The sequence below is a fragment of the Sus scrofa genome, chromosome 9 (genome assembly GCF_054392235.1).
Source record: "Sus scrofa isolate SSC_HxYL_T2T_F1_AM1 chromosome 9, Sscrofa_HxYL_maternal_Yorkshire_Landrace_v2.0, whole genome shotgun sequence".
Classification (NCBI taxonomy): domain Eukaryota; kingdom Metazoa; phylum Chordata; class Mammalia; order Artiodactyla; family Suidae; genus Sus; species Sus scrofa.
In genome coordinates this window covers 56,612,196-56,638,082 of record NC_139391.1, presented here as the reverse complement: position 1 = coordinate 56,638,082, position 25,887 = coordinate 56,612,196, and the positions used below count along the sequence as shown (strand labels likewise).

The window sequence follows — 25,887 nt, the reverse complement described above, 5'->3', positions numbered from 1 at the left end:
ATCCAAGCCGCATCTTCAAACCACACCACAGCTCACGGCAATGCCGGATCCTTAACCCACTGAGTGAGGCCAGGGATTGAACCTGTATCCTCATGGATACTATTTGGATTCATTTTTGCTAAGCCACAAAGGGAACTCCCATCACACGTGCTTTTAACTTGCTCCTTGGTGACTCTGGAGCATGCCAGAAGTTGCATGACAGCAGGCAGTCATTTCTTTCTTTCTTCCTTCAGTCATTCAACGTGAATTTATTGAGCTTCTGTTTGGGACGCTCAGAAGTGAGCAAGGCAGACCTGACCTCTGACTGGCAGAGCCTACAGCCTAGCTGGACAGACAGATAAACCAGTGCTTTAAGTTCATAGAAACTTAGAAGGCCTTGCTAGTGAAGAGACCTAGAGCTTCAGGAGAATAGTCAGGGGAGAAAAGGCTTAGTCCAACAAACAGGTTGCATTTCTTTTTTTTTTTTTTTTTTTTTTTTTTTTTCCTTTCCTGGAGTTCCCGTCGTGGCGCAGTGGTTAACGATCCGACTAGGAATGATGAGGTTGCAAGTTCGATCCCTGGCCTTGCTCAGTGGGTTAAGGATCTGGTGTTGCCGTGAACTGTGGTGTAGGTTGCAGACACGGCTCGGATCCCGCGTTGCTATGGCTCTGGCGTAGGCTGGCAGCTATAGCTCTAATTAGACTTCTAGCCTGGGAACCTTCATATGCCGAGGGAGCAGCCCTAGAAAAGGCAAAAAAAAAAAAAAAAAAGACAAAAAGGAAAAAAAAGAAACTTAGAAGGCCTTGGTAGTAAAGAGACCTAGAGCTTCAGGAGAATAGTCAGGGGAGAGAAGGCTTAGCCCACGCAGGCTGCATTTCTAAGGTGCAAAGATCATCTACAGACTAAAGGGATTTCCTGTCTTCCTGTTCTCTGCACATGGCTTTCTGCTGGTCTCCCATTGGCTTCATAGTGATGTGAATCCATTTTTAAAAAATTTTGACCACGCCCACAATGTATTGAAGCTGCCTGGCCAGGGATCAAATCCATGCCACAGCAGTGACTCAAGCCACTATAGTGACGATGCCAGGTCCCTAACCCACTGTGCCACAGTGGGAACTCCTGACTCTTGTTTTTAATACATTTTTTCCTTTTGGTTTTGCTGTTCAACTTACTCTTAATTTCAAATCTGCTTTAAGGCTGGAAGTATCATGTTAAAATTCGAAAAGAATTCACTAGGAAGGAAAAATAGTAAACGACTGTCCCAGTAAAGTCACAGGAAATACAGAGTTTAGAATTGGAAATGCCTCATTTCTCCTCCTGCAGCTTGTTCAGTTCTGTGCCTCTTTGAAAGTCCTTATATTCTCATTCCTTTTCCTTTGGTTCTGGACAAACTAGGTAGAAAGACACACCCCACAGCTTTGGGTGAACCTTGTAAACTGGTATCTAGCCGAACAAAGCGGGTCTGCCTTCCAAGTATCTGGTTGTGAGTTTCTAAAGCCCTTGCTTCACCTCTGTCTCCTCTGATGCTTGGGACTCTAGAGACAAGGCTTTGAAGTTGACCTGCTCTTCTTTTATAATGTGTATGTTAATTACACTCTGTCTTAGTCTCACAAAAGATTGTTTTGTTTTAGTCTTCATGTTAACAAAGGTGGGAAGTGAGGCCCAGAGGGAGGAGGAGTGTCTTTATGTTACTGGGTATGTGTTCTCAAGGGCTATGTGCAAATCAACTTTTTCTCAAATAAGCGTTATTTTTCCCTTAAGCATGTTGGGATTAAGTTATTCTTTTTTTTGCCTTTTTTTTAGGGCCACACCTGTGGCATATGGAGGTTCCCAGGCTAGGGGTCTAATCGGAGCTACAGCTGCTGGCCACAGCCACAGCCACAGCAACGCCAGGTCCAAACTGCATCTGTGACCTACACCACAGCTCATGGCTATGCCAGATCCCTAACCCACTGAGTGAGGCCAGGGATCGAACCTGCAACCTCATGGTTCCTAGTCAGATTCGGTTCCACTGCACCACAACGGGAACTCCAGATTAAGTTACTCTTTTATGTTGGTGTAAAATCCATACTTGGTAATGACATGGTGGCGCAGCTCTATTCAGTTATCTTTATAATGTGACCCATAAAGCATAAAGCTTTCATCTGCAGTGTCCTCCGGCCACTAGTCAGAAAGGACAACCCCAAGGAGGGTAGCAGCAGCGAAGGCATGACACATTTCATCTATGGCTTCTTTTTCACTTGACTCATGCTGCAGTCTGTCTAGGGATGAGGGCATGAGCCTGTGTTTCAATCTCTTTAGCTTCACTGTTTCCACAACAAACCCAGTAGGTAGTTCTGTCCGCCTATGTTCTCTGTCACCGATTAGACTTCCAAGAACTGTTGGCTCTTCTTCCGTATATTTTCCTCATTTTAACCTTTTCTCCATCTTTTACCGTGACTAGTATCCCCACCTTTTCTCAAATTCCTTTATAGGTTTACTCTTAAAGTTGTCTTCTCTTGGTTCAAACCATGTCTTTCTCTTGCCTTAGCATCCCCTTACCTTCTGCCAGAAAAATCAAACTTTTATTAATGCACATGTGTCTCCTCTTCTTCCTCTCTCTCCCAATCACTTTAGTTTTCTAAACTATTTATATCTGAGCCTCATTTGTCCCTTCCATGTTTTTGAGCTCTAGTTACTGAAAACCAAACTATTAGAGCTGGAAAGAAGTTAAACAAATTCCTCTTATTTTACAAATGAGGATTCTGAGGCCCCAAAATAGTTCATGACAAGTGTAAATTTAGGCAGGTAATTGGTGGAAGCAGGACCAAAATTTGGTGTGGTCTGATTGCTCCTCCACCCCATGAGTGACTGAATTTGGAAAGGTAGAATACACCGGGTAAGTGGGCTCTTCTTCTCATACCTCTGCCCCAAATAATTGACCATCTCTCATTTTATATCAACACTGCTTTTCTCTTTACTAAACGGTGCCCCTGTCACCCTGTCCCATTCAGTCAGTCAACAAACACTTCCAAAGGCATTCCTGTTGTGGCTCATTGGGTTAGATACCCAACATAGTGTCCTTGAGGATGCAGGTTCGATCCCTAGCCTCGCTCAGTGGGTTAAGGATTCAGCGTTGCCACAAGGTACAGTGTTGGTCGTGGATGCAGATCAGGTCTGGTGTTGCTGTGGCTCTGGCGTAGGCCTGCAGTGGCAGCTCTCATTCAACCTGTAGCCTGGAAATTTCCATATGCTGCAGGTGCAGCCCTAAAAAGAAACAAACAAACAAAAAAACCCCACCACTTCTAGGTGCCAGGATAGGCTCTTGGGACACAAAGGTGGATGTGAAAAATGGCTCCTACTCTTCAACAGTTTATAGTCTTGGTGGGGGTTGTGGGGTAGACATAGACATGTAAACAGGTAACTAGAAAACACAGTGGAGCCCAGCAGGTATGCAAGGCCAGCCAAGTATCTTAAGAATCAAAACTTGAGACGCAACGTGGGTCTGATACTATAGGAAGTGTTCCAGGAACGGCAAGTAGCTTGGTGTGGCTGAAGAATGGGGTTCTTGAGGACTGGGTGGGGCAGGAAAAGTGTGTAAACCTGGGAACAGGAAGGAGGTAGATTGAGAAGGCCTGTGGCCCATGTGTGGGAATCTAGACATTATCTTACACCGGGAGCCCTCAAGGTATTTAAGCTCTGCGTTACATGTCCAGATACGTATTTTAGAAAGATTATTTTCAGGGCAGAGTAAAGAATGAATAGGAAGGAAGGCAAGAGGACAGGAGATAGATTATTAGGCTGTTGCAACACTGAAAGATCATGAGGGCCTGGATTGTGTGGATGTGACAACCAGCAACTGAAGATGCACTTAAAAACAACTGACAGAACATTTTAGATGGAAGCAGAAAGGGGAAAGAGGAGTTGAGGAAAGCTCCCAGGATTTTGAGGTGAGTGGTTGTGGTCCTAGTTTACCAGGAAGCACGGGAAAAGAGAATAAGTTCAAGATTAGGAGTGGGGAAGGCAAAAGGATGCATCTCAGCTTGAGATACCTGTGGGACATTTAGCTGATGAGGTCCTACTGGCAGGTGGAGCATAGTCCTTCGGGAGAGTGACCCAGGCTGAAGATGGGGTTAGAGAAACCTGTAATATGGATCATAATTGAAGCTATGGAGGAGAATACGATTTGCAGTAGAGAGAACACTGGGGCTACATTTTAGAGAAGGTCCGTATTTAATGTGCTGATAGAGGGAAAGTGTTAAAGGAGGAGGCAAAGAAGTTCTTGGAGAGTGAGGAGGAGAACTAGGAGAGGGCGGGTCACAAAGAGAGAGTTCCAGGAAGGAGTGGGTGGCCAATGATGTGGGGCACTGCAGGGAGGCCATGAGAAAGTCACTCGTAAGTGCAGCAAGAACTGAGGTGTGGGAGCAGAAGACCAAATGCAATAGATTTTGGAGTGGATGGTGAGAGACAACATGAGTCTAGACAACTCAAGAAGCTCAACCATGAGAGGAAGAAATGAGAACAATTGCTGGAGGAGTGTCCAGGCTGGATCAGCAGGAGCTTCTTGAGGCACAGCCCAGGCTCAGTGGCTCGGAGATATTGCCCTGAGGTCTGCACTCTCCATATCATCTACTTAACGAATGACAAAGAGAACCAGGGTCTCCCATCACCAAGTATGATGCAACATCACAGGTCTCTAAAAGGCCACTAGTATCCTCTAAGGCCTGAAGTTTCCATTTAAAATTGTATCTTTATCTTCTTTTAAAAAATGATTATTCCCATGTGGTTTATAGATTCAGTGAAATCCCAATCGAAGTCCCAGGGAGTTATTTTGTAGGTATCAGCAAACTGTTTCTAAAGTGTATATGGAGAGGCAAAACACCCAGAATAGCCAACCGAATATTGAAAGAGAGGAACAAAGAGACTACCTGATTTCAAGAGCTATTATAAAGCTTGATTTTAAAGGCAGTAATTAAGACAGTGTGATATTGACAAAAGAATAGACAAGTAGGGAGTTACCATTGTGGCTCATTGGGTTAAGAACATGGGTAGATCCAGGAGGATACAAGTTTGATCCCTGGCCTCATTCAGTGGGTCAGGGATCTGGTATTGCTACAAGCTGTGGTACAGGCCAGCAGCTGCAGCTCTGACTTGACCCCTAGACTGGGAACTTCCATATGCTGCAGGTGTGACCCTAAAAAAAGAAAAAAAAAAGAATATGCAAATAGACAAATGGAACAAAATAAGGAGAAATAGTCCCATTCAAATGTAATCAACTGATTTCTGATGAAGGTGCCAAGGCAATACAATAAAAAAAAAAAGATAGTCCTTTCATCAAATGATGCTGGAATAGCTGGTTATCCACATGTTAAAAAGAAAAAAAAAGAACCTAGACACAGAGCCTATACTATTTACAAAAAATCAACTCAAAACAGAACAGAGACCTAAATGTGAAATGCAAGTCTCCTAGAAAATGAAATAGGAGAAAATCTAGATAATCTTGGATTTGATGATGACTTTTTAGATACTCCACTAATAGCATGATCTATGAAAGAAATAACTGATAAGCTAGACTTGATTAAGACTTAACAACTTGGGGAGTTCCCTTCGTGGCACAGTGTCTGATGAATCCGACTAGGAACCATGAGGTTGCATGTTCGATCCCTGGCCTCGCTCAGTTGGCTAAGGATCCAGCATTGCCGTGAGCTGTGGTGTAGGTCGAAGATGCGGCTTGGATCTCGCGTTGCTGTGACTCTGGCGTAGGCTGGCAGCAATAGCTCCAATTAGACCCCTAGCCTGGGAACCTCCATATGCCGCAGGAGCGGCCCTAGAAAAGGCCAAAAGACCAAAAAAAAAAAAAAAAAAAAAAAAAGCCTTAATAACTTGTTACAAAAGACATGACCAAGGAGTTCCCGTCATGCTGCAGTGGAAACGAATCCGACTAGGAACCATGAGGTTGTGGGTTCAATCCCTGGCCTTGCTCAGTGGGTTAAGGTTCCTGCGTTGCCATGAGCTGTGGTGTAGGTTGCAGATGTGGCTTGGATCCCAAGTTGCTGTGGCTATGGCGTAGGCCGGCGGCTACAGCTCTGATTCGACCCCTAGCCTGGGAACCTCCGTATGCCTCAGGAGTGGCCCAAGAAATGGCAAAAAGCCAAAAAAAAAAAAAAAAAAAAAAAAAAAGACATGACCAAGAGAATGAGAATACAAGCCACGGACTGTAAGAAAAATATTAGCAAAGCACATCTGACAAGGGGTTGCTATCCAAGAAACACAACAAACTCTTAAAACTTAACAGTAAGAAAACAACCAACCAGATTAAAAATGAGCCGGAGATCTTAAACCATTCACCAGAGAAAATACACAGATGGCAAACATATGAAAAGATGCTTCACGTCATATGTCATCAGAGAAATGCAAATAAAAAGAACAAGGTACTACTACATGCCTATCAGTATGGTCAAAATCCAAAATACTATCAACAGCATATGCTGGCAAGGATGTGGAGAACAGGAGTTTCTTTCCTTACTGGTGGGAGTGCAGAATGGTACAGCCACCCAGGAAGACAGTTAGGCAGTTTCCCATAAAACTAAACATACTCTCACCCTACAATCAGCAATCATGCTCGTTAGTATTTACCTAAAGTTGAAAACTTATGTTCACATGAAACACTGTGCATGGGTAATTACAACAGCTCTATTCATAATTGCCAAAACTCGGAAGTAATCACGATGTCTTTCGTCAGGTGAACAGATAAACTGTGGTATATCCAGACACTGCAATATTATTCAGCAGCAAAAAGAAATGAGTTATCAAGAAGGAAGGAAAGCCAAGTTTGAGCAAAAATTGTGAGTTTAATTTTTTGGGGGGTGGGTGGGGGGAGCGCACCTGCAGCATATGGAAGCTCCCAGCCTAGGGGTCGAATTGGAGTTGCAGCTGCAGGCCTGTGCTGCAGCCAGAACAATGCCAGGTCCACTTCACATCCACAACCTATGCTGTGGCTTGTGGCAACGCCAGAGCCTTAACCCACTGAGAAAGGCCAGGGAGCGAACCCACATCCTCACAGACACTGTGTTGTGTTCTTAACCCACTGAGCCACAGTGGGAACTCCTTCGAGTTTAATGTTGATATGTTGGGTTTCTGATGCATTTCTCAGCAGCTAAGTATGGATGTTAGGTAGAGAGTTGGGTGCTATTTGAGGTTGTGGATTTTTATCAGATGGCCTAGGGAGTCTAGTTTATAGAGAAAATAGAGAGTATGCGTAGAACCTAGAGAGATGCAAGAATGTAACAGCCTTGATAGATGAGGATGCACCTGCAAAGGAACTCAAGAGAAAGATGCTGAAGAGGAAGAAGGGAAGAGTATGGTGTTGTGAGGTCCAAAAGAGAAAGGACTCAAGAATGGCCAACTATGCGGAAAGTTCAAGCAAGATGAGGACTGAGAGTTGTCCACTGGCTTCAGAGACATGAAAGTCACTGCTGTCCTCAATAAAAAACTGCTTCAGTGAAGTGACGGAGTAGAAGTCGACTGAACAGCAAGTGGGAAGTAAGAAAATGGAAATTGTGGATACAGGTAACTCTGTCAGGAAACGTGGCTGGGGAAGGGGAAGGGTCAGTAGCTGGAGACAGAGGTGTATTCAAAAAGGTCGTTTGTTTCTTAAGATGGAAGGGTTGATTTTTTTTTTTTTTGTCCTTTTTTTTGGGTCTTTTTTCTAGGCCCGCACCCGCAGCACATGGAGGTTCCCAGGCTAGGGGTCTAATCGGAGCTATAGCTGCCGGCCTACACCACAGCTCACAGTAACACCAGATCCTTAACCCACTGAGCAAGGCCAGGGATCGAACCTGCAACCTCATGGTTCCTAGTCGGATTCGTTAACCACTGCGCCACAACGGGAACTCAGGAGGAGTTGCTATTTGAATAGATTGAAGGAGCTTCTGCTCGAGATGGAATAGCAGTGACCAGATTTTCCCTCCTTCCTGAAACGGTAACAACAAAGAATATGACAAAAACATAGGAAACAAAATATGAGAAACAAGGACAGAGAGCCCTGAGAAATGGAAAGGAAATGAGGTGACCATGTAATGGCTCCAGTTTACTAATGAGAGAGAACTTCCAGGCTGTGGTTCAGGGACAGGGAATTCAGGCAACGCCAGGTGGGCTTCCTAAGTTGAAAAGACAAAGCAAATATTCTGGAGAAACCAGAGGCAGTCAGAGTTGTCAGGACAGAGTACCAATAAGTAGAATGCTGTTCAGAGGGAGAACGTCAGAAAGCTGCAGATGGCCCCCTTAAGTATTTGGCAGAATACTGATTATTTACAATAGTATCAGCATTATGAACTATTTGGGGATAAATATGATCAACAATATGAAAGACTTGGACACTGAAAATTATAAAATTGCTAAAAGAAATTGAAGAAGACAAATAAATAGACCTTATGCATGGGCGGGGAGAGTTAGTATGGTTAAGATGTCAGTTTTACCCAAATTGATCAGCAGATTAAATGTATTTCCAGTCAAAATCTCAACAATCTTTTCTTTAGAAATTAACAAGATGAGGAGTTCCCATAGTGGCACAGCGGAAACAAATCCAACTAGGAACCACGAGGTTTCCAGTTTGATCCCTGGCCTCACTCAGTGGGTTAACAATCCAGCATTGCCGTGAGCTGTGTGGGTTGAAGACACAGCTTGGATCCAGTGTTGCTGTGGCTGTGGTGCAAGACGGCAGCTGTAGCTCCGATTCGACCCCTAGACTGGGAACCTCCATGTGCTGCTGGTACGACCCTAAAAAAAAAAAAAAAAATTAACAAGCTGATTCTGAAATTCATATGGCAATTCAAAGGCCCAAAATAGCAAAACAAATTTTGCAGAGGAAGAAAAGAGTTGGAGGAAAAATGCTGTCCGATTTCACGACTTACTATAAAGCTACAGTAGTTAAAACAGTCTGGTATTGCCATGAACAGAGAAAATAGTTCAGTGAAACAGAGTCCAGACATATAAGTGAGTCTGGACAACTGATTTTTGACCCAAAAAAAATAGGGCACTTCAGTGGAATAAGGAAAATCTTTTCAATAAATGGATATGGAAAAATTGGGTATCCATGTGCAAAAGAGAGACAGAAGCAAAGAATAAAGAAAAGACAGAATTTTGGTCCATTCCTCATCCTTTATACAAAAAGGTACTCAAAAACCTGTTATAGACCTAAGTGTAAAATCTAAAAATACAAATTTCCAGAAGAAATATGGGAGAAAATCTGTGTGACCTTGGGTTAGGCAAAATTTTCTGAGATACGACACGAAAAGCACAATCCATAAAAGAACAAATTGATAAATTTGACAGCATCAAAATTTAAAGCTTCTGCTTCTCAAAAGGCACTGTTAGAGAATGAAAGGATAAGGCACAGTGTGTGGGGGAGAATGTTTGCAAAGAATATATCTGATAATGGGCTTGTACGCAGAATATAAAAAAAAAACTCAAAACAAAACAAAACTTGAGAAAACAAATAGCCCAGTTCAAAATGAGCAAAAATTTTGAACAGACATTCCACAGAAAAGATATAGAGATGGCAAATGAGCACATGAAAAGATGTTCAGCATCATTCGTCACCAGGGAAATGCTTATTAAAACCCCACTTAGAAGCCACAACAGCCTTATTCGAAAGACCAACAGTAAGAAGAGTGACCATTCTAAGTTAATGAAGCTGTGGAGGAATCAGATCTCTCACACGCTGCTAGTAGGGATGTCAAATGGTACAACACTTGGGAAAAGTATTTGTCATTTTCTTAAAAAAACTAAACATAAGCCTATCCTTACCTAGCCTTTCCTGGAGAAAGAAAGCAGACAGCCACACAAAGACTCGTACACTAATATTCTTACTGTTAGCTTTATTCGTAATAGAAACTCAGAACAACCCAAACGTCGATCATTGGGGTGAATGGATAAACAAATCTTGGTTTTTACACGTAATTGGAAAACTGCTCAGCAATACAAAAGAATAAAATATCTATGCTCAACATGGATGGATTTCAAAATAATAACCTGAGCGGAAGACAGGCAAAAGCAGAGTACATCTTGTATGATACCGTTTGCATAAATCTTTAGAAAACATAGACTAATCTACAGTGACTGACAGCAGATTGCGGTTGCCTGGGAAAGACGGAGAGGAAGAGGCTGGAGGAAAGGATTAGGAAGTGGACGACGAGCCCTTCTGGGGGGTGGACATGTTCACTGTCTTGATTGTGGTGATGGTTTTACATGTATAAACATACATCAAAACTTGCCAAGTTACACAATTTAGACAGGACTTTATTGCATGTCAGTTGTGCCTCAATGAAACTAATACTTCTGTGAGAGATCCAGAGATTATAGAGGAGGGAATGAGAAGGTCTGATCTATACGGAAAGTTTTTCCAAAGGTTGGAGGTCAGGCGTCCAAAACACAGGTCAAAGTCATTTTGCACACAGGCAAGGACACCCCTTTGATCACAGGAGGGAAAAAAGAGGGGCAGGGAACAGAAATATTTTGTAGGTTTGGCAGCAGAGAGTTAGGGGCAGGGTCCCATCTTGCGGCTTCTTTTTTGAATGAAAGGTGGGAGGCAAAATCACCTGCTGAGAGTGAAGTGGAGAAGGTTTGAAATAGTCACTGCAGATGTAATACAATGTGTTTAAAAGAAGGCAGAATGTTTTCCGGGGAGCACCAGAGGAGACTGTGTGGCATAAATAGACAGCGGTAACACTCAGCCTTCCATGGGATCTCCTCCAGCAGCAATCTGCTGCCCTTGTGTAGACAGACATGGAGGAAGTGGTTCAGTTGACGTGGGGTTGGCGATCTTGCTAGACAGCGATGACAGAAAGATAAACAGAAATGAAGTTCAGGATATTAATGGGGCGTGAAATCTTAGGTGAAAAAGGAGTGAAATTAAGAAAGGCGAAAGCTAATATTTTATGAGAAAATAAACCTATGAAATGGGGGTCCTGGTGGCATCTGAAAATAATTGTCAGGGAAATAGCTGAATTAAGAATGGGAAGAATTGGTGTTCCCATCGTGGCTCAGTGGTTAACGAATCTGACTAGGAACCATGAGGTTGCGGGTTCGATCCCTGGCCTTGCTCAGTGGGTTAAGAATCCGGCGTTGCCGTGAGCTGTGGTGCAGGTCGCAGATGTGGCTTGGATCTGGTGTGGCTGTGGCTGTGGCTGGCAGCTACAGCTCGGATTAGACCCCTAGCCTGGGAACCTCCATATGCCGTGGGTGTGGCCTAAAAAGACAAAAAAAAAAAAAAAGGGAAGAATTGAATGCTGTGATCAGAGAGCAGAAAAGTAAATGCCTGAATTAGTCATGTTCAAGGTAGGTAGGTTTGGGATGGTAACACAGTTCACAGTGTGACTGTTAAATTGGACGCCAAGGGGACTTGGAAAGGGAACTTGAGAAAGTCTCTCTAGATGTGCCAATGGGAAGATTGTCTGGACTTTGCTGATTGCATCACTGGAGCATCATTTCACATGTTCTCTGTTCCTTTGTGTCCTGTAAATTGATATTTTGATGTAGAAGCTTAATCCGGTTCAGGATTGTTTGTATGTTTTTTCTTTTGCAAAACTCTTTCCTTTTATCAAGACAAATGCAATGTCTGGTCGTGTCTTATTCTGTGGTGCTAACGTACACGGGTGATCGTCACTGAGATTTGCTAATTCCGTGAGGTTTGGAGTGGTGACCTTCTAAATCAGTCATCCTTTGTTCCCTTATGATTTTCTATAAAGAGAAACTCCCCTCATCAGTTATTTAGTTACCTGGTGGCACAGTTCACAGAGGGTAAATGCTTGACGTTTTCTCTTTTATTTACCAGTTTTCAAAATCACAAGTTGGTTTCCTAGCATCCCTCCAAAGGTGATGAACTCATTTTACTTTTAAAAGGCTGAACACGTAGACTGATACATTTGATGCCTTTCAACCCATTGCAGTTGTTATTCTCACCAACACTTGGTTGTCCCATTTGTAATCAGCGGAGGCCTCTTCAAGTTAGCACCTGTGTCCCTTACATCCTTTTGACACAACCTCACGGTGTTTAATAGTTCCACTGCCTTCTGGTGCAAGACAGACTTATGTAATCCCTGCTGCAAACCTGGAACGAGCCATTTCCAAGGAGTCCTGGTTCCTTTTAGTGGGAAATAAAATATAGAGACCATCATCTAGGTGCCTGGAGTTTCCATTGCCACTGGGTTGTTTTTTGGTTCTTTTCCAAAGGCAGAGCTTAGAAACTCTTTTCTTTTTTTAAGATAAAAATACATCAAGAGTTCATCCTGATATAAATCACTTTAACATTCATGGAAACAAAACATCCAATTTACAAATACATTGCAAGTTTGAAAAAAGAGATGGAGGGGAAACCTATAGATATAAAACAACCAGCTCTTTAGCTTGGACTTAAGACCTCGGCTCTGGCCAAAACCCAGCTTCACTTCCCTACCTCATCTTCCAGAATTGAGACAGCTGCATCTTGAAGTCCAGATGGCAACAAAAGCAAGAATCAAAATATCCTGGAGTTCCCTGGTGGTCTAGTAGTTAAAAGATCCAGCGTTGTCACTGCTGTGGCTTGGGTCACTGCTGTGGCTCAGGTTCCATCCCTGGAATGGGAACTTCTGCATATGCCATGGGCGCAGGGGGAAAAAAAAGAATCACAATATCCTTACCAAAACTATTAAATTTCACTCCTTAATTTTATTGACACAAATATGATTCAGAAAATACCAAGATTCCCAAATGTGACTGGGTTTGAAGAACATCTGAGGGATTTAACTGGATGATGGATGCCAGTGTTAAATCTGGGAAATGCAGTTTCTTGCACAAGCCTGAAGAGATATATATATATATATTAAGTATGGCTTAGGAAATATGGACACCCCAAACTCCACTTTGGACATAAAAAGATTTTACCTTGGTCTAGAGTAAAAGAATAGAGCGTGGGATGGAGACTGGGTTTTGACTTTTGTTAAAGCCATGCTGCTATTAAATAATTAGGTAGTATGAAAGGCTTGCATGCTCCTATTTATGTGCACAGTGGAAGGAGCCCCCAGGTTCTATTATGAACCCTCTTCGTATTGTTTAGGCAGCACTGATTTAGTGCTGACTTACTCTGGACGAAGATTTCTATTGATAAGCCTTCACTACCCCCTTGGGAGCTAAATTATCTCCAAGATTTTGCACTGGATTTGCTGAAAGTAATCAACTTGTGCCAGTGTAGTGATGGATAGGAAACTACACCAAATCCAAGATAATCACTAAATCTTGCTTATTAGGTAAAAAGGTTAAAAGCTGGACATTTCTCTTCACATATTCCCATTCACCAAAAGAGAGTCAGGTTCTTTTAGCCACAAGAATATGACCTCAAATAACTTTAAATTAATGCTTTTGGCTTCAGCACATGTAAACTAATATGTAAAAATTTTAAAGATCCACTGAGCATTTTTTGGTAAATCTTGCAAGTTAAAAAAAAAATGAGGTAACTTGAACATTGGAAACTCGCCTGAATTGAGCTCAGAAAAATTCTCTCATGCTATTTTTGTAAATACTTTCTTTTTCACCTTTGTGAATAAAGCTAGCTTTGAGGCACACTCTGTGTCAGCCAGTATTTTAAATAGTTAGAACCTGACACAGTCTAAAACCAGCTTGATTCTGCAAAGTAGGTCTTGTACAGCTCCCTCTGTGCAGAAGCTTTTTTTTTTTTTTTTTTTAGACATGCACATTCATTGACTTCTTTGATTGCCGTGACCATACACTGCTGTTTCAGGGTCCAGACAGGCACAGTAGCCTTGATAACAAATGCAAATATTTGCCATCCTTAGAAAGCAGTACAAAACAACCAGCTCCAGCGCAGCTCCAGCGTTTGTGTGTGTGAATGAACACTCCTTGCTTATTTGCATGTTGAATTGGATTGTCTGGATTGTCATTGTGTCTGTGTAACTGTGCTTTGAGTCATGGTGTACTTCTCATATTATGGAATTTATTTGCATGGAACACATACTGCCAGTAAAAAGAAATAAACGGCTGAAGGAGAAATCAAGAGGAGGAGGCTGGGGAGGAAAAGGAAGACTAGCCCCGGGCCTGTGAGGGGTCGCAGCATGGTGACCTAGGGCCAGAACCAGGGCTCCAAAACTGGCCTGGACCTCAGAGGTCACCCAGGACTGCTGAGAAAGAGCAGCATCCTTGTCTGGAGCTAGAACAGAGGCCTCACTACTCCAGGCAGCCCCTACCAGGGGTCTCCCAGCTTCTTCTCTGCCCCTCCAGCTTTGCGGTGGAAGCCCGCCAGCCATGCTCACCACTCCATAGGGAGGACGCTGTGCTGTGGCTGGGCCCCAGACATGACCCCTCCCACTGAGCTCCTTCCAGATACTAGCACCCTTCCAACGTCCCTGGGATAACCCAGGTACCCCAGCTATTTTCCCAGCTATTCCCAAGCCTCTGGAAACACAACAGAAGGTGGGGCGGGGGGAGTAGCGAGTGTCATTGCAGGTATAGGAGCATAGATGGAGGGCTTGATCTTTCACACTTGAGGGGCAGACTGAGGTCTGTTTCCTGAACCCCACCGTGAGGGCCTGCTTTGAAAAGTACCCCAGTTAGAGCTGTGTGGGAGCAGAGGTGCTGAGGGACACGGGGGTCTGCTGACCTCAGACCAGGCTCAGTCGTCTCAGCCTCCTTAGACGTAAGCACAGGCCAAGGTTGGGGGTGAGAAGGACACCCAGCTGTGTTAGGGGAGTGGTGCCAGGGACCTTACCACGTTAGCTCCGCTTCCCCATCTCTGAGTGGAGATGCTAATAGTGCCGCCTCCACGGGGCTGCCTGTAGAGGTGTTGGATGTGATGATGTAAACAGACCTCCTTGTGGGGCGTGGCGTGTGGGTCAGAGTGCAGAGAAAGACACGGGACCAGGGTCTGCCCTCTGGACCGGGCTGCATGTGTGTTTAAAGAGCCAGGTATTAGGGAAGAAGGTACACATGGAGGAGGGGAGCCTGGGCAGGACCAGCACGCCGACCAAGGATCCCCCAGGGGAAAGACTCAACCGACAGGCCTTGGGCTTCTTGGCCACCACTCAAGGCAGGTGCTCGCAGCTGAGACAGAGTGAACTCCAGACCCCCGTCCCGCAGGCTTGATGACACACATCTTGATGGACGGGGTGAGCTCCAGGCAGCTCCAGGCCCTGGCTACATTCTTGAGCTGCAGGAGAGGCTGCCCTCTGGTTTCGGTTGTTCCTGGCCTCCTCACTGACCTGGGGCACTGTTTCCTCGTCCTCTCCTCTCCCTCATCCCTCCCCACCTTCTGTTTAAAGCATGTTTAAAGGGTTTTGTCAGTAAACGACCTTATCCATAAAGCAGGGGTAATGACAGTTTGCAGAGTTAAATGGGCACTTCATTGGGTGTCTAATAAATCTGCAGCCAGAATAAACAGAAGGGAAGAGGGTTTGGGAAGGAAAGGAGGTCAGGTATGAAAGGAGCCTGTCACGGCGATTTACCAGCCCCGCTGGCCGCACCCTCCTGGCCACCGATGACCCAGTGCCCACAGCTGAATGGGTGCACAGCTGGCTGGGCACACACGGAGGCAGGAGAGGAGGCAGGGTGGACCACGCACCCACCGCCCACTGGAGAGGCAAGTGCAGGAGGCAGGGAGGCCGAAACAGGCTGGTGCTGAGTCCCATCCCTTTCAGGATCCACACCCAGATTACAGGCGATGTTACCAGGACCTTTCGGCCGCCCCAAACCACCCTCCACCCAGGATTTGGGCGACTATCTGGGATTAGAGGTATATTCAGGTGACTTATCGAACACCTGTTGTTCCAGTGTTAATCAGCCTTCCAGGTGCACAAGGGGCCAAGCTGAGGGATTAACCCTCTCTTGGCAGCCCAGCCTGATGAGGACATCGTGGGGGTGTATCTTCATGAGTCACCTTCCTTGCCCTAAAAGAACACCATCTCAGAGCAGAGCAGTGTAAATACCACAAAAATCTAGCTGCAACCCCTGCCCTCACTCCGAAACTCACTGAAGTGTAAGTGTCTCCAGCAGGATGTTAGCTTATTTGAGGGCAGAAGGCACAGTGTTCCTTGGCCCCCTTCCGCCTCCCCTGCCCTTAGCACCAACACAGGGCATAGGGGACACCGGGAAAGTGCCTGCTGACTTAATTGGAGCTGATGCTGCTGGTGGCCCTGGAAGGCTGGGTGTCTTGCTTTCTGGGGCCCAGGACTGTGCCAGCTTCCAATGTGGCTGCAAGAGGGGCTGCCATCTCCCCCAGCCTCCCCTCTGTAGGCAGAAAGGGTATGTCTGGCTACTGCCCTTCCCGAGGCTTTAGACTTGGCTCCAGTGCTCAGAGCTGAGCCCTGGTGCAGCTGCCCCCTCCCTCACCATCATCCAGGACTAACTAAGCCCCCCTGTGGCCACCTCTGAACTTTGCCTCATGAGGCCGGTCACACTGCCTCACCAGGCTGCCATCAGCTACAAATATGGTTCAGGTCTAGACAGGATTTTTTTTTTTTTTTTTTTTTTTTTTTTTTGGCCGTCCCATGGCATATGGAGTTCCTGGGCCAGGGATAGGACCTGAGCCGCAGGTGCTGCCTAAGCTGTAGCTATGGCAATATTGGATCCTTAACCCACAGTGTGGGGCCAGGAATTGAACCTGCATCCTAGCACACCCAAGTCGCTGCCGATCCCATTGCACCACAGCAGGAACTCCTAGACAGGATTTTAATTCTGTTTTAGATAAGCACTTCAGTAGAAGTCTTCCTCCCCAGCTGCTGGCTGCAGTCCCCACCCCTGTGATCTCCTTGAAGGAAATCTGAAGGCAGCTTCTGCAGCGCCTGTCACCCCTTTCCCCCTAAGAGTTATCAAGTTAGAGGGTGAACTGACCCTGGGCCTTGAGGGCCTCCACGTGTAGGCTCCCATCACCCTCCACACTCTCCCTGGGAAGTGGCTGGGCACTGCTTCCATTGGGTGATGGGACAGAGCTTTTTGCTCTGCTTTCTCCCTTGTCTCTGAAATGTGCAGGCGACCTCAGGCCCCACAGTCGGTGAACGTGGCGCCAACAGTGGTCAGTGACCTGGAGAGCTTTTTGTGGCCATGAGCTGGACCCGCCCTACTGCTGAGAACTCAAAATCTCTGGGCCAGGAACAGTGTCGGCAGGAGATCAGGAGCGTCTGTGGGCCGCAGGAGCCTCTGCGCAGAGAAAGAAACTGGGAACACAGAAACTGAACAACAGCCTCAAGGAATTTACACTCTAGCAGGGAACCACAACAAAACTGTGTGCTCTTGGAGGTAATGGCAGGACCGCAGTGATGATGGCAAACCGATGCCCTAAGAGGAAGCATCCGGAGGGAAGAACAGGTTAGACTGGAGCGGAGGTGAGGTTAGCTAAGGAACAGCAGGAGGTGGCTTCAAACTCATGCTGAGCAGGGTAAGCGGGAGGGAGCTGGGGCAGGGAGGAAAAGGGCATTGTCTCCTGGGCACAGAGCAGGAGCGGAAGAGTCAACAGAGGAGGGAGAAGCCTCTGGAGAAACCTGGAAGAGGCACCATGGCAAGGGCAGCAGGGAGGGGCAGGTCTGTATCGACACAGAGCAGTGGCAGCTCCTTGCAGGGGTGGCAAACAGGCAATTCAGTGCAGAGACATCCTGAGAGATAGGTGTGCTGTGTATGTGTGTGCATATGTGTGCAAAGCACATTTCAACTTTTTAGCCCCAATACTTCCTGCTCTGCAAATGTGATGGGGGTGAGATTTAGGCGGCACCTGCAGAAAACTGCCAGAGGATCAATCAGGCAGTCACCTGGTGGCTGATCCAGGCAGGATCACTGTTGGGGACACCCCTGGGCACAGTCTTTAACATGGTCCCGCTCATTTTCTGCTGAGTGGATGTCTCGTGACTAGGCTGACAGAGCACAGCTTGTTGAGGAAAGAGCTTCATGGCCGTCAGTCCAGCTCCGGCCCAGGCCCGGCCCAGGGTGCAGGGCCAGACCGGGTAGAATGAAGTTGAAAGGTCATGGAAGGGCAGGGGAACTCTAACAACTTGAAGGGCAGGTCACTGAGGACCCCAGATCCCCCCCACCCCAAGATAGTTCTAGAACTGCCCAGTCTCAAACATGAAACCACCCCCATTTAAGGCTGATTTCTGATAGATCTGTTGAGACTACTTTGAGGGCTAGAAGCATGAGACCTATTTGGGGATTGTCTGAGTCAGGCTGGGTGAGTGTTGGCTCAGCAAAACTTTGTAGACAGTGGAGAAGAGAATCAGGGGGCACCGTGCCCCCAACACAAACACAAGTGCAGGCATTCTGAGGGTCTGGGACCTGCCCCAGGAATCCAGGTGGAGGTAGCTGTGTCACCAGGGAGGCCCGTCCGTATCCCGCCTTAGGACAAAGCTGAGTGCAGGAGGCAGACTGCTGCTGGAAGCTTACCCTCCAGCCCCCGCAAAGAGGCGCAGACCAGTTTCCAAGGAGGGGAGAGAAGGCAGGCTCACAGGAAGGCTGTCTGCAAGGACTCAGACCCCTGGGCCTCATTCTCAGTGTGGCTCCTGACCAGCTACACAGCCCAGGGTTAGACCCTTAACCTCACTCTGATTAATGGGCATCCCGTAAAACTGGAGGAAACAGCCCATTTCTCAGCCCTCGGGGCAGCATCAGCTCAGAGTTCTCGGAAGAGGGCTCTCCAGTCATCACAGAGGAAGCTGGAGTCCCTTGTGGTCCCTTTGCCTTGGCCCTGTCCCCTCCTCTGGAAAACAAAAAGCAGCAGGTGACCAGACCTTAAAATAAACCTCTGAACCCTCAGGGTCATCATTCTGGATGCCAGAGAAAAGAGAATGCTTTTGTTTAGCAAGGTCCTTAAAATTAGGTGACTGTTGAGCACCAGCATCCAGAGGCCTCCAAGAAATCAGGAAATGGTGCCCCTAGGAAATATGCAGAGTTGGTTTCTGGTGCTGGTCGCAAGTCTCGGGAACAGGAGGGAAAAGGGAAGGATGGAGGTGGAGGAGGAGCAGGGCTTGGCCACCTGCATTGGAAAGGCCCATCTTTGAGGCACAGGATGGAATTCTACAGAGCTGAGGCCAGAGGACAAGCCCAGAGCCTGTACGTGTAGGTAACCTTGGGCTTGGGGCTTCCAAAGCAGGAGGAAAGGTCATCCAAGCCCTTAAAACTCCCCACCGATCCCTTCAACCCTTAGGGCCAAGAAACAATACCAAAGCTGGCAGGCCAGGAACTCAGCCTGGGTCAGAAAGAGTGCCCAGAACCAGGGCTCAAGAAACCTGAGCGTGTGTGCATGGATCTCTGCCTGTGCAATGACGGTCCCTATCAGACCGAGAGAAGGACAGTGTGAGAGCCCAGGGCCAGAGACCGAAAACCATCATAGGGAAACAGCTTCCAAACAAGGCCTTTGTTGAGGGGCCGGGGGCGGGGGGAAGTGGTGCGTAGGACAGCCTAGTTCCTCAGGAGGAGACGTAGCTGGCAGAGACCCACCTGCTCACCTGGCAGTTGTGACACAACTGTAGGCAGATCATAAAACTGTGTGTGGGGTGGGCTGCAGGTGAGGGAGATGGCGTTCCACAGGCACAGCGCAAGAAATCCTGCAGACAGCTGGGTGTGGTCTGCACAGACTGGTTCTCAGAGACCAAATCCTTACCTCCTTTGTCTATTCACAAGAGTGAAAAAAGAGACTGCTTTCTCTTTGTTGATTTCAACGGCCAAGGGAAGGAAGGCACTGCCTTAGCAAAGTCAAAATTGCAGTCACTATCCGTGGTAATGGAGCCAGATTACTAAAAGCAAGCAGATCATTCCAGTTTAACTTTAACAAAAATTATATGATTTGTTCTATAGAATTAGTGACAGGCTTGTCCTCCTAGTTGAGGCTGTTATTAAAGTCAGTTTATATTTCCAAAGCCCACAATTGGGAATTCCTGAGTAATGCGTGATTGGCAAGCCACAAGATGAGCACTCTGCCCCATAGGACATCACAAGTGACCATGTCAGGTAAATGGTGACAAAGACACCTGATCTGTGGGCTCAGGCCTCTGGGCTGGTCTGCAGGACAGTCAGACCAGACAAGAAACGGGAGTCAGAGTTCTCACTTTTGGAAGTCTGGAACCTACTTCTTTCCTGGCCTTATTAAAAGTGGGACATCTTTTTATAAGTTTACAATCACAGAACACATCGAGTCAAGTAGTCCTCAAATTTTCTTTTGTTAAAATTTGCATTGGAGTTCCCATCGTGGCTCAGTGGTTAATGAATCCAACTAGGAACCATGAGGTTGCAGGTTTGATCCCTGGCCTCATTTAGTGGGTTAAGGATCCAGAGTTGCCTCATTTAGTGGGTTAAGGATCCAGAGTTGCCGTGTAGGTTGCAGACTTGGCTCTTTTCTGGCATTGCTGAGGCTGTGGCATAGGCCAGCGGCTATAGCTCTGATTAGACCCCTGGCCTGGGAAGCTCCATATGCTGCAGGTACGGCCCTGAAAAGACAAAAAAAAAAAAAAAAAAAATTGCATCCAAGTAGCTACTTAATACAGAAAAATACACACGAACCAATAAAACTGGTTCCTTTTATTGGTTGGAGAATGGAGGGGAGGGAAGCAAGACTTTTTACATAGCTTTGGCTTTTGAAACCTATGAATTTATTATCTCTTCGAGAAAGCAAAACACTTTTTAAAGCTGGAAGCTCACCATGTAAAGTGGCCACAACAGAGCCACCTGAGCAGGAGGTGGCTGGGGGTGGGGGGTGGGGGGGAACACAGAGCCCGGTTCCATTTGCTCTGCATTTGGACACCGGTGGCCTGGCCCAATCTTCAGTGTTCTATCTGGGGAAATTAAAGCCCAGGGAGCCAGGCCACCTCTGGGTTTCTCTTTCCATAGGCCATATTCAAGAAGAAACAATACACCCAGCCCTTTTGAAAGATTTATTTTTAATTAAAAAATAAAAGTCATTTTAACACATCTGCATCAGCCATCTTTAGGGATGGCAACGTAATGAAGCAGGGAAAACAGGGTTCATCAGTCGTGGGATCGCCTGGCCCTCTTATAATGGGTACAAAGGCACTCGTGTCTTCAAACAAACAAACTTTATTCTATTAACTCAGAACTCCCTTCCCCCAACTCTTATTGGCCCGCCCTCACCAACCCCTCCCCCCAAAAAAAACAACCACAAACATTAAATTCTCTCTTAAAACTACAGAAGTAAGTGCTGAGTCAGCAAGGCGCCTGGGCTGCCGCCCTCTCCTCCATCTCTCTCTGCTTTGATGACTGGCTGCTCAGAAGCTGGCGGGGGAGCGGGACATTCTCCCAGCGCCAGGTGCTGGGACCTGGGACAGCCCCGTGGCACCACCCAGCTGGGGCTGGCAGTTCCAAGGCACTGTGTCCCTTAGTCAAGGGTATCTGTGGCTAAAGCAGCCTTTCAGGAAGAGCAGGCAGAGGTGAGCAAGACTTCCTCAGATGCTCAGTGAGACCTGTGGATGGGAGCGGGGAGCTGGCAGTGGTCTTCTCCCCGGGTCGCCGGCTCCGGAAGCTTTCCTCTCCCGGTTCTCCCTGCCATCTCTCCTTCCCTTCTTCCCAGTCTCCCCCTCCCCCCCCAGAGAGTTTTCTTTTAGCTTGATGGCGGGGGTTCTGAAGAGGCTACTGGCAATGCCTGGGGCTGGCCTGGGGACCGGTCCCCCTCTACGGCGACACCGCGTGCTTTTGGCTCCTGTGTGTCACAGAGCCCCTCCTGGGCCTGGGAGGGCTCCTGGCCCTCCTGGCTCTGGGCCTGGCTGTTCAGCTTCTCTTCAGCCTCAATCTCTTCTGACGTGGGGATGGAGTTCTTCTTGGGACGACCTTTGGGTTTTGTGGGGGCTTCCTGTCCACCTTTAAGAACCTGCATGAGAGAAGAACAGTCATCACATCTAAGACATAACTCCTTCCCTCCACTTTCCTACCCCCGCGGCCTCCCTAAACCATTGCTTGCCAGCCATGTGTAACTTGGATATCTCAGCTAAGACAGTGTGTCTCCTGGGAGCCTTCCCTGACCTCCCAAGTCTAAGTTCATGTGCCCTGTGAGCAACCCAGCAGAGCACTTTTCATAAACCACTGTCACTGCCTGCTTAGCTACCTGTCCCTCCCACCCAGCCCTTCACATGGCAGGCATTCAGCAACTGTCATTGAATGAACTAACCATCCCCAGCATATCTTTCCACAGGATTGAAAGGAGATATACAGTAAGCAAAATAATAGCAACCCAATGGCTTTCACTGATTTCAAACGACTCGCACATTTATTATCCCAATTTGTGACTTACATAAGAATCCCATGAGGTAGGCAGGGATAAATTTTAAAGTACTTATATGTTTACTTTGGGGTAAAACAGACATGTCTTCCTCCATTGGCTCTGAACCCTGGCTGGTGCAGCTGCTGATTTTCTGGGCAGCTCACGAGAAGGGCTTCAGGAAGACCTGGATTAGCACAGGTAATTAGGAGTGGGATATATTTTTGCCACTTACTTACACACCTACGGTAATTTGATAATCTTAGCTTCTGCCTTTGAATGAAAGCTCCTCAAATGTAAATCCTACATCTGTTTCTTGCTTTGTGCCGCAAGCATCTAACTTCCAGCTTACTTGTTTTCTTTCTTTCTTTTTTTTTTTTTTTTTTTTTTTTTTTTTTGCTTTTTAGGGCCACACCTGAGGCATGTGGGAGTTCCCAGGCTAGGGGTTAAATTGGAGCTGCAGCTGCTGGCCTACACCACAGCTCACAGCAATGCCCAATCCTTAACCCACTGAGCAAAGCCAGGGATCAAACCCACATCCTCATGGATACTAGTTGGATTCATTTCCACTGAGCCACAAACTTTCTATGCAGTCACTAAATATTTACTGATTACGGCTCTTCTTCTAAGAGCAGCAAAGGACCTCCAGGTACTGAACTGTAAGGATGAACGTAGTAACTCAACAACCGTAAATTCTTTTTCTGAACAGCTTTATTGAGATGTTATTTGCACACCACACATTTCATTCATTTACAGGGCACAATTTAGTGATTTTCCAGTGCAGTCCCAGAACTGTGCAGCTCTCATCAGAATCCAATTTTAGAACATTTTCATCACCCCCCAAAAGAAACCCCATACCTATTAGCAGGCACCCCCCATTTCTCCCCTGCTCCCCCTCAACCCTAGGCACCCATGAATCTGCTTTCTGTTTTTACAGATTTGTCTGTCCTGGATATTTCATATGACTGGGTCATACCATATGTCATCCTTTTTGACTATCTTCTTTTCACTTAGGTTTCCAAGGTTCATCCATGTTGTAGCATATGTCCGTATTTCATTCCTTTTAATGGCCAAATAGTATCCATTGTATGGCTATACCACAATCCGCTTACCCATTCATCAGTTGATGGCCATGTGGGTTGCCTCTACCTTTTGGCTACGGTGAATACTGTTCCTGTGAACATGGGTGTACAGCTATCTGTTTGAATCCCTGCTTTCATTCCTTTTGGGTATAGGACCAGAAGTGGAATTTAAAATTCTGTTTAAAATTCTGAGGCATTTCCAGACTGTTTTCCAAAGCAGCTGCATCATGTTGCATTCCAATCCGCAGTATGTGAGGGTCCCAGTTCCCCGGTTCCTCGCTAGCACTTGCAATGATGTCTCTTTGATCTAGCCACCTCAGTGGCTGTGAAGTGGTATCTCATCATGGTTTTGATTTTTACATCCCCGACAACGAATGACGTTGAACATTTTTTCATGTGCTTAGGCCAGTTGCCTCATCTTCCTTGGGTATATGTCTATTCAAATCCTGGGCCCATTGGAAAATGTGGTTGTCTTTTTTATGATTGAGTTATAAGTTATCTGTGTACTTTGAATAAAAGGCCTTTATCCCATGTAAGATTTACAAATATGTTCTCTCATTCTGTGTGTTGCCTTTGCACTTTCTTGATGATGTCCTTCCCAGCACAAATTTTTTTATTTGCCTCTCAGGGCCGCACATGCAGTGTATGGAAGTTCCTAGACTAGGGGTCGAATCTGATATATAGCTGCCAGCTTGACACCACAGCCACGGCAACGTGGGATCTGAGCCATGTGTCTGTGACCTACACCATAGTTCATGACAATGAGCGGGGCCAGGAGTTGAACCTGCATCCTCATGGATACCAGTCAGGTTCATTTCTGCTGTGCCACAATGGGAACTCCTCAAAATCTTGAAATTTTGATGAAGTCCAATTTTTTGTTCTTGTTGTTGCTTGTGCTTTTGTGTCATATCTAATTTTGCCTAACTCAAGGTCATAAACATTTACTCCAAGAATAAGTATCTTCTTCTAAGTGTTCTCTCTAGTTTTGATATTTATAGTTAGACTTAGGATTCCTTTTGCATTAACGTTTGTGTATGGTGTGAGGAAAACCATAAGCCTCCTCCAAGCTGGGGATCTGTCCACCCACTGTGCTTTAAACCCAAACAGCTGACACACAGATGTGAAGGGGACCTCTAACAAGGCAGAGATGCTGACAGAATCCACCTCTGGGGAGAAGATGTCCCTGTACTCCTCTTCATATAAGTCAGTATCTGATTTTGATTTCGGTTTGAGCACGGGCTTTGAAAGCACCCAAATGTGCCAAGGTGGAACTGACATGTTGAAAGCAGCTCCACTCGGTATGAAAGAGGTTATACAAAATTGAGTTGCCCCATGTAGTAATCAGGTTCTAAAAGGGCAGGTCTAAGGAAGCCACCTAATTGGCAAAAGAAAGTCCAGCCCAGCAATTAGAGAACACCACCCACACAGCTTGGATAGACCCCACCTGGCTGTTTTCCTACAGCATGGGGAAAAAAAAAAAAAATCAAAACAATCAGACCATTTTCTAAATGGAATAAAACATTCCAGCGCAAGCAATAATGAGGAGATAACGACCCACTTGGCTGCTTTCCGCACTCGACCTCTGGCCCCCTGCCTCCCAGCGCACCTGAGACGTGCCATCATCTCACAACCACCCCCCACACCAGGAGCGACACATTCCCATGGACCCCATGGCCCTTCTCCCAGGACCCCTCCTCCCCAGGAACCCCCAGGGCCAATTTAGTCCCCTTGGTCCAAAGAGGCCAGACATCCGACTTCCCATGAGGCCACATACCTCTCGGAAAAACACCGAGCACAGCATCTGCTTTTATGAGCCCGGCCCGCTGGCAGCCCTCCTTTGACTCTAAAACTAGAAACTCCAGGGCCCTCCTGCTGACGGTGTCAGGATAGGCTGAGGCATCAAACGGCGGACATCAGCTCAGAGAAGAACCTCTCCCTTCCTCATTGTCCAGGCAGGAAGCTGAGCTGGCCAACGTGGTTTGTCATCTCGGGAGAGAGCATGCTGAGATCCGAACACACAACCCCAACCATGTGAATCTAACACTCTCACCAGTATTTTATCTGTGTACTAAGTGGGAGGGATACGTAACATGGGCCTGTTATTTCTGACTCCAGTATTTATCTGCATCTACTCAATCACCCCGCAGATCCCAGGCCCTGGGCTCATTAACTCAGTGCTATTTTGCCTCCTTTTTTCCCTCTTCATCGGCAGCTCTATGGAACAGTGAGAGCCATGGAACTGGGATTTTTCCACAAAGCTGAGAAGTCTGCACTGTCTAGCATGAATTTCTCCCCAGCACACCGGTGAGTAGATTTTTCCACCTGAAGATGGGAGGCTCCACTCCACTCGAGCCCAGATGCTAAGGCACTTGACTGGGGAAGACTGGCGGGGGGGACAAGAAGGACACACAAAGGCCCAGGACTGTCTTAACCAGCGTCCCGGGAACCCAGAGAATTCATTTGCGGGATAACCTCCATATCTCCTGGCCTCCAAAAGTTAAGATTTTCTAGAGTCATGAATTCTGTGGACAGGTAAATAATTTTAACATAATAATAAGAAGATGACCAGCAGCTAACATTTCTTGGTGGTACCCTATGGGGCAGGCGCTGTCC

General features: G+C 46.5%; 2 protein-coding genes across 10 annotated transcripts in view; one reads left to right on the top strand and one right to left on the bottom strand.

The window, feature by feature from the left end:
• LOC100516455 (uncharacterized) overlaps window positions 1–25,887 on the top strand; it is a 136,574-nt gene that overhangs the window by 96,877 nt on the left and 13,810 nt on the right. For 8 of the 9 annotated variants that reach the window (XR_014815580.1, XR_014815583.1, XR_014815581.1 and 5 more), the window contains exon 3: window positions 25,487–25,578. The exons of the other annotated variant lie outside the window; for it this stretch is intronic. Coding sequence is in view for 2 of the 8 variants with exons in the window: in XM_021063142.2 (XP_020918801.1) it covers window positions 25,487–25,578 (92 nt within the window). In the remaining 6 variants the exon portion in view is untranslated. The remainder of the gene's footprint in view (window positions 1–25,486; window positions 25,579–25,887) is intronic. 9 annotated transcript variants of the gene reach the window in all.
• BARX2 (BARX homeobox 2) overlaps window positions 20,845–25,887 on the bottom strand; it is a 79,334-nt gene continuing 74,291 nt past the window's right edge. Inside the window, exon 4 of the mRNA XM_003130069.7 lies at window positions 20,845–21,805. Coding sequence (XP_003130117.4) covers window positions 21,539–21,805 — 267 coding nt within the window. The 3' untranslated portion in view covers window positions 20,845–21,538. The remainder of the gene's footprint in view (window positions 21,806–25,887) is intronic.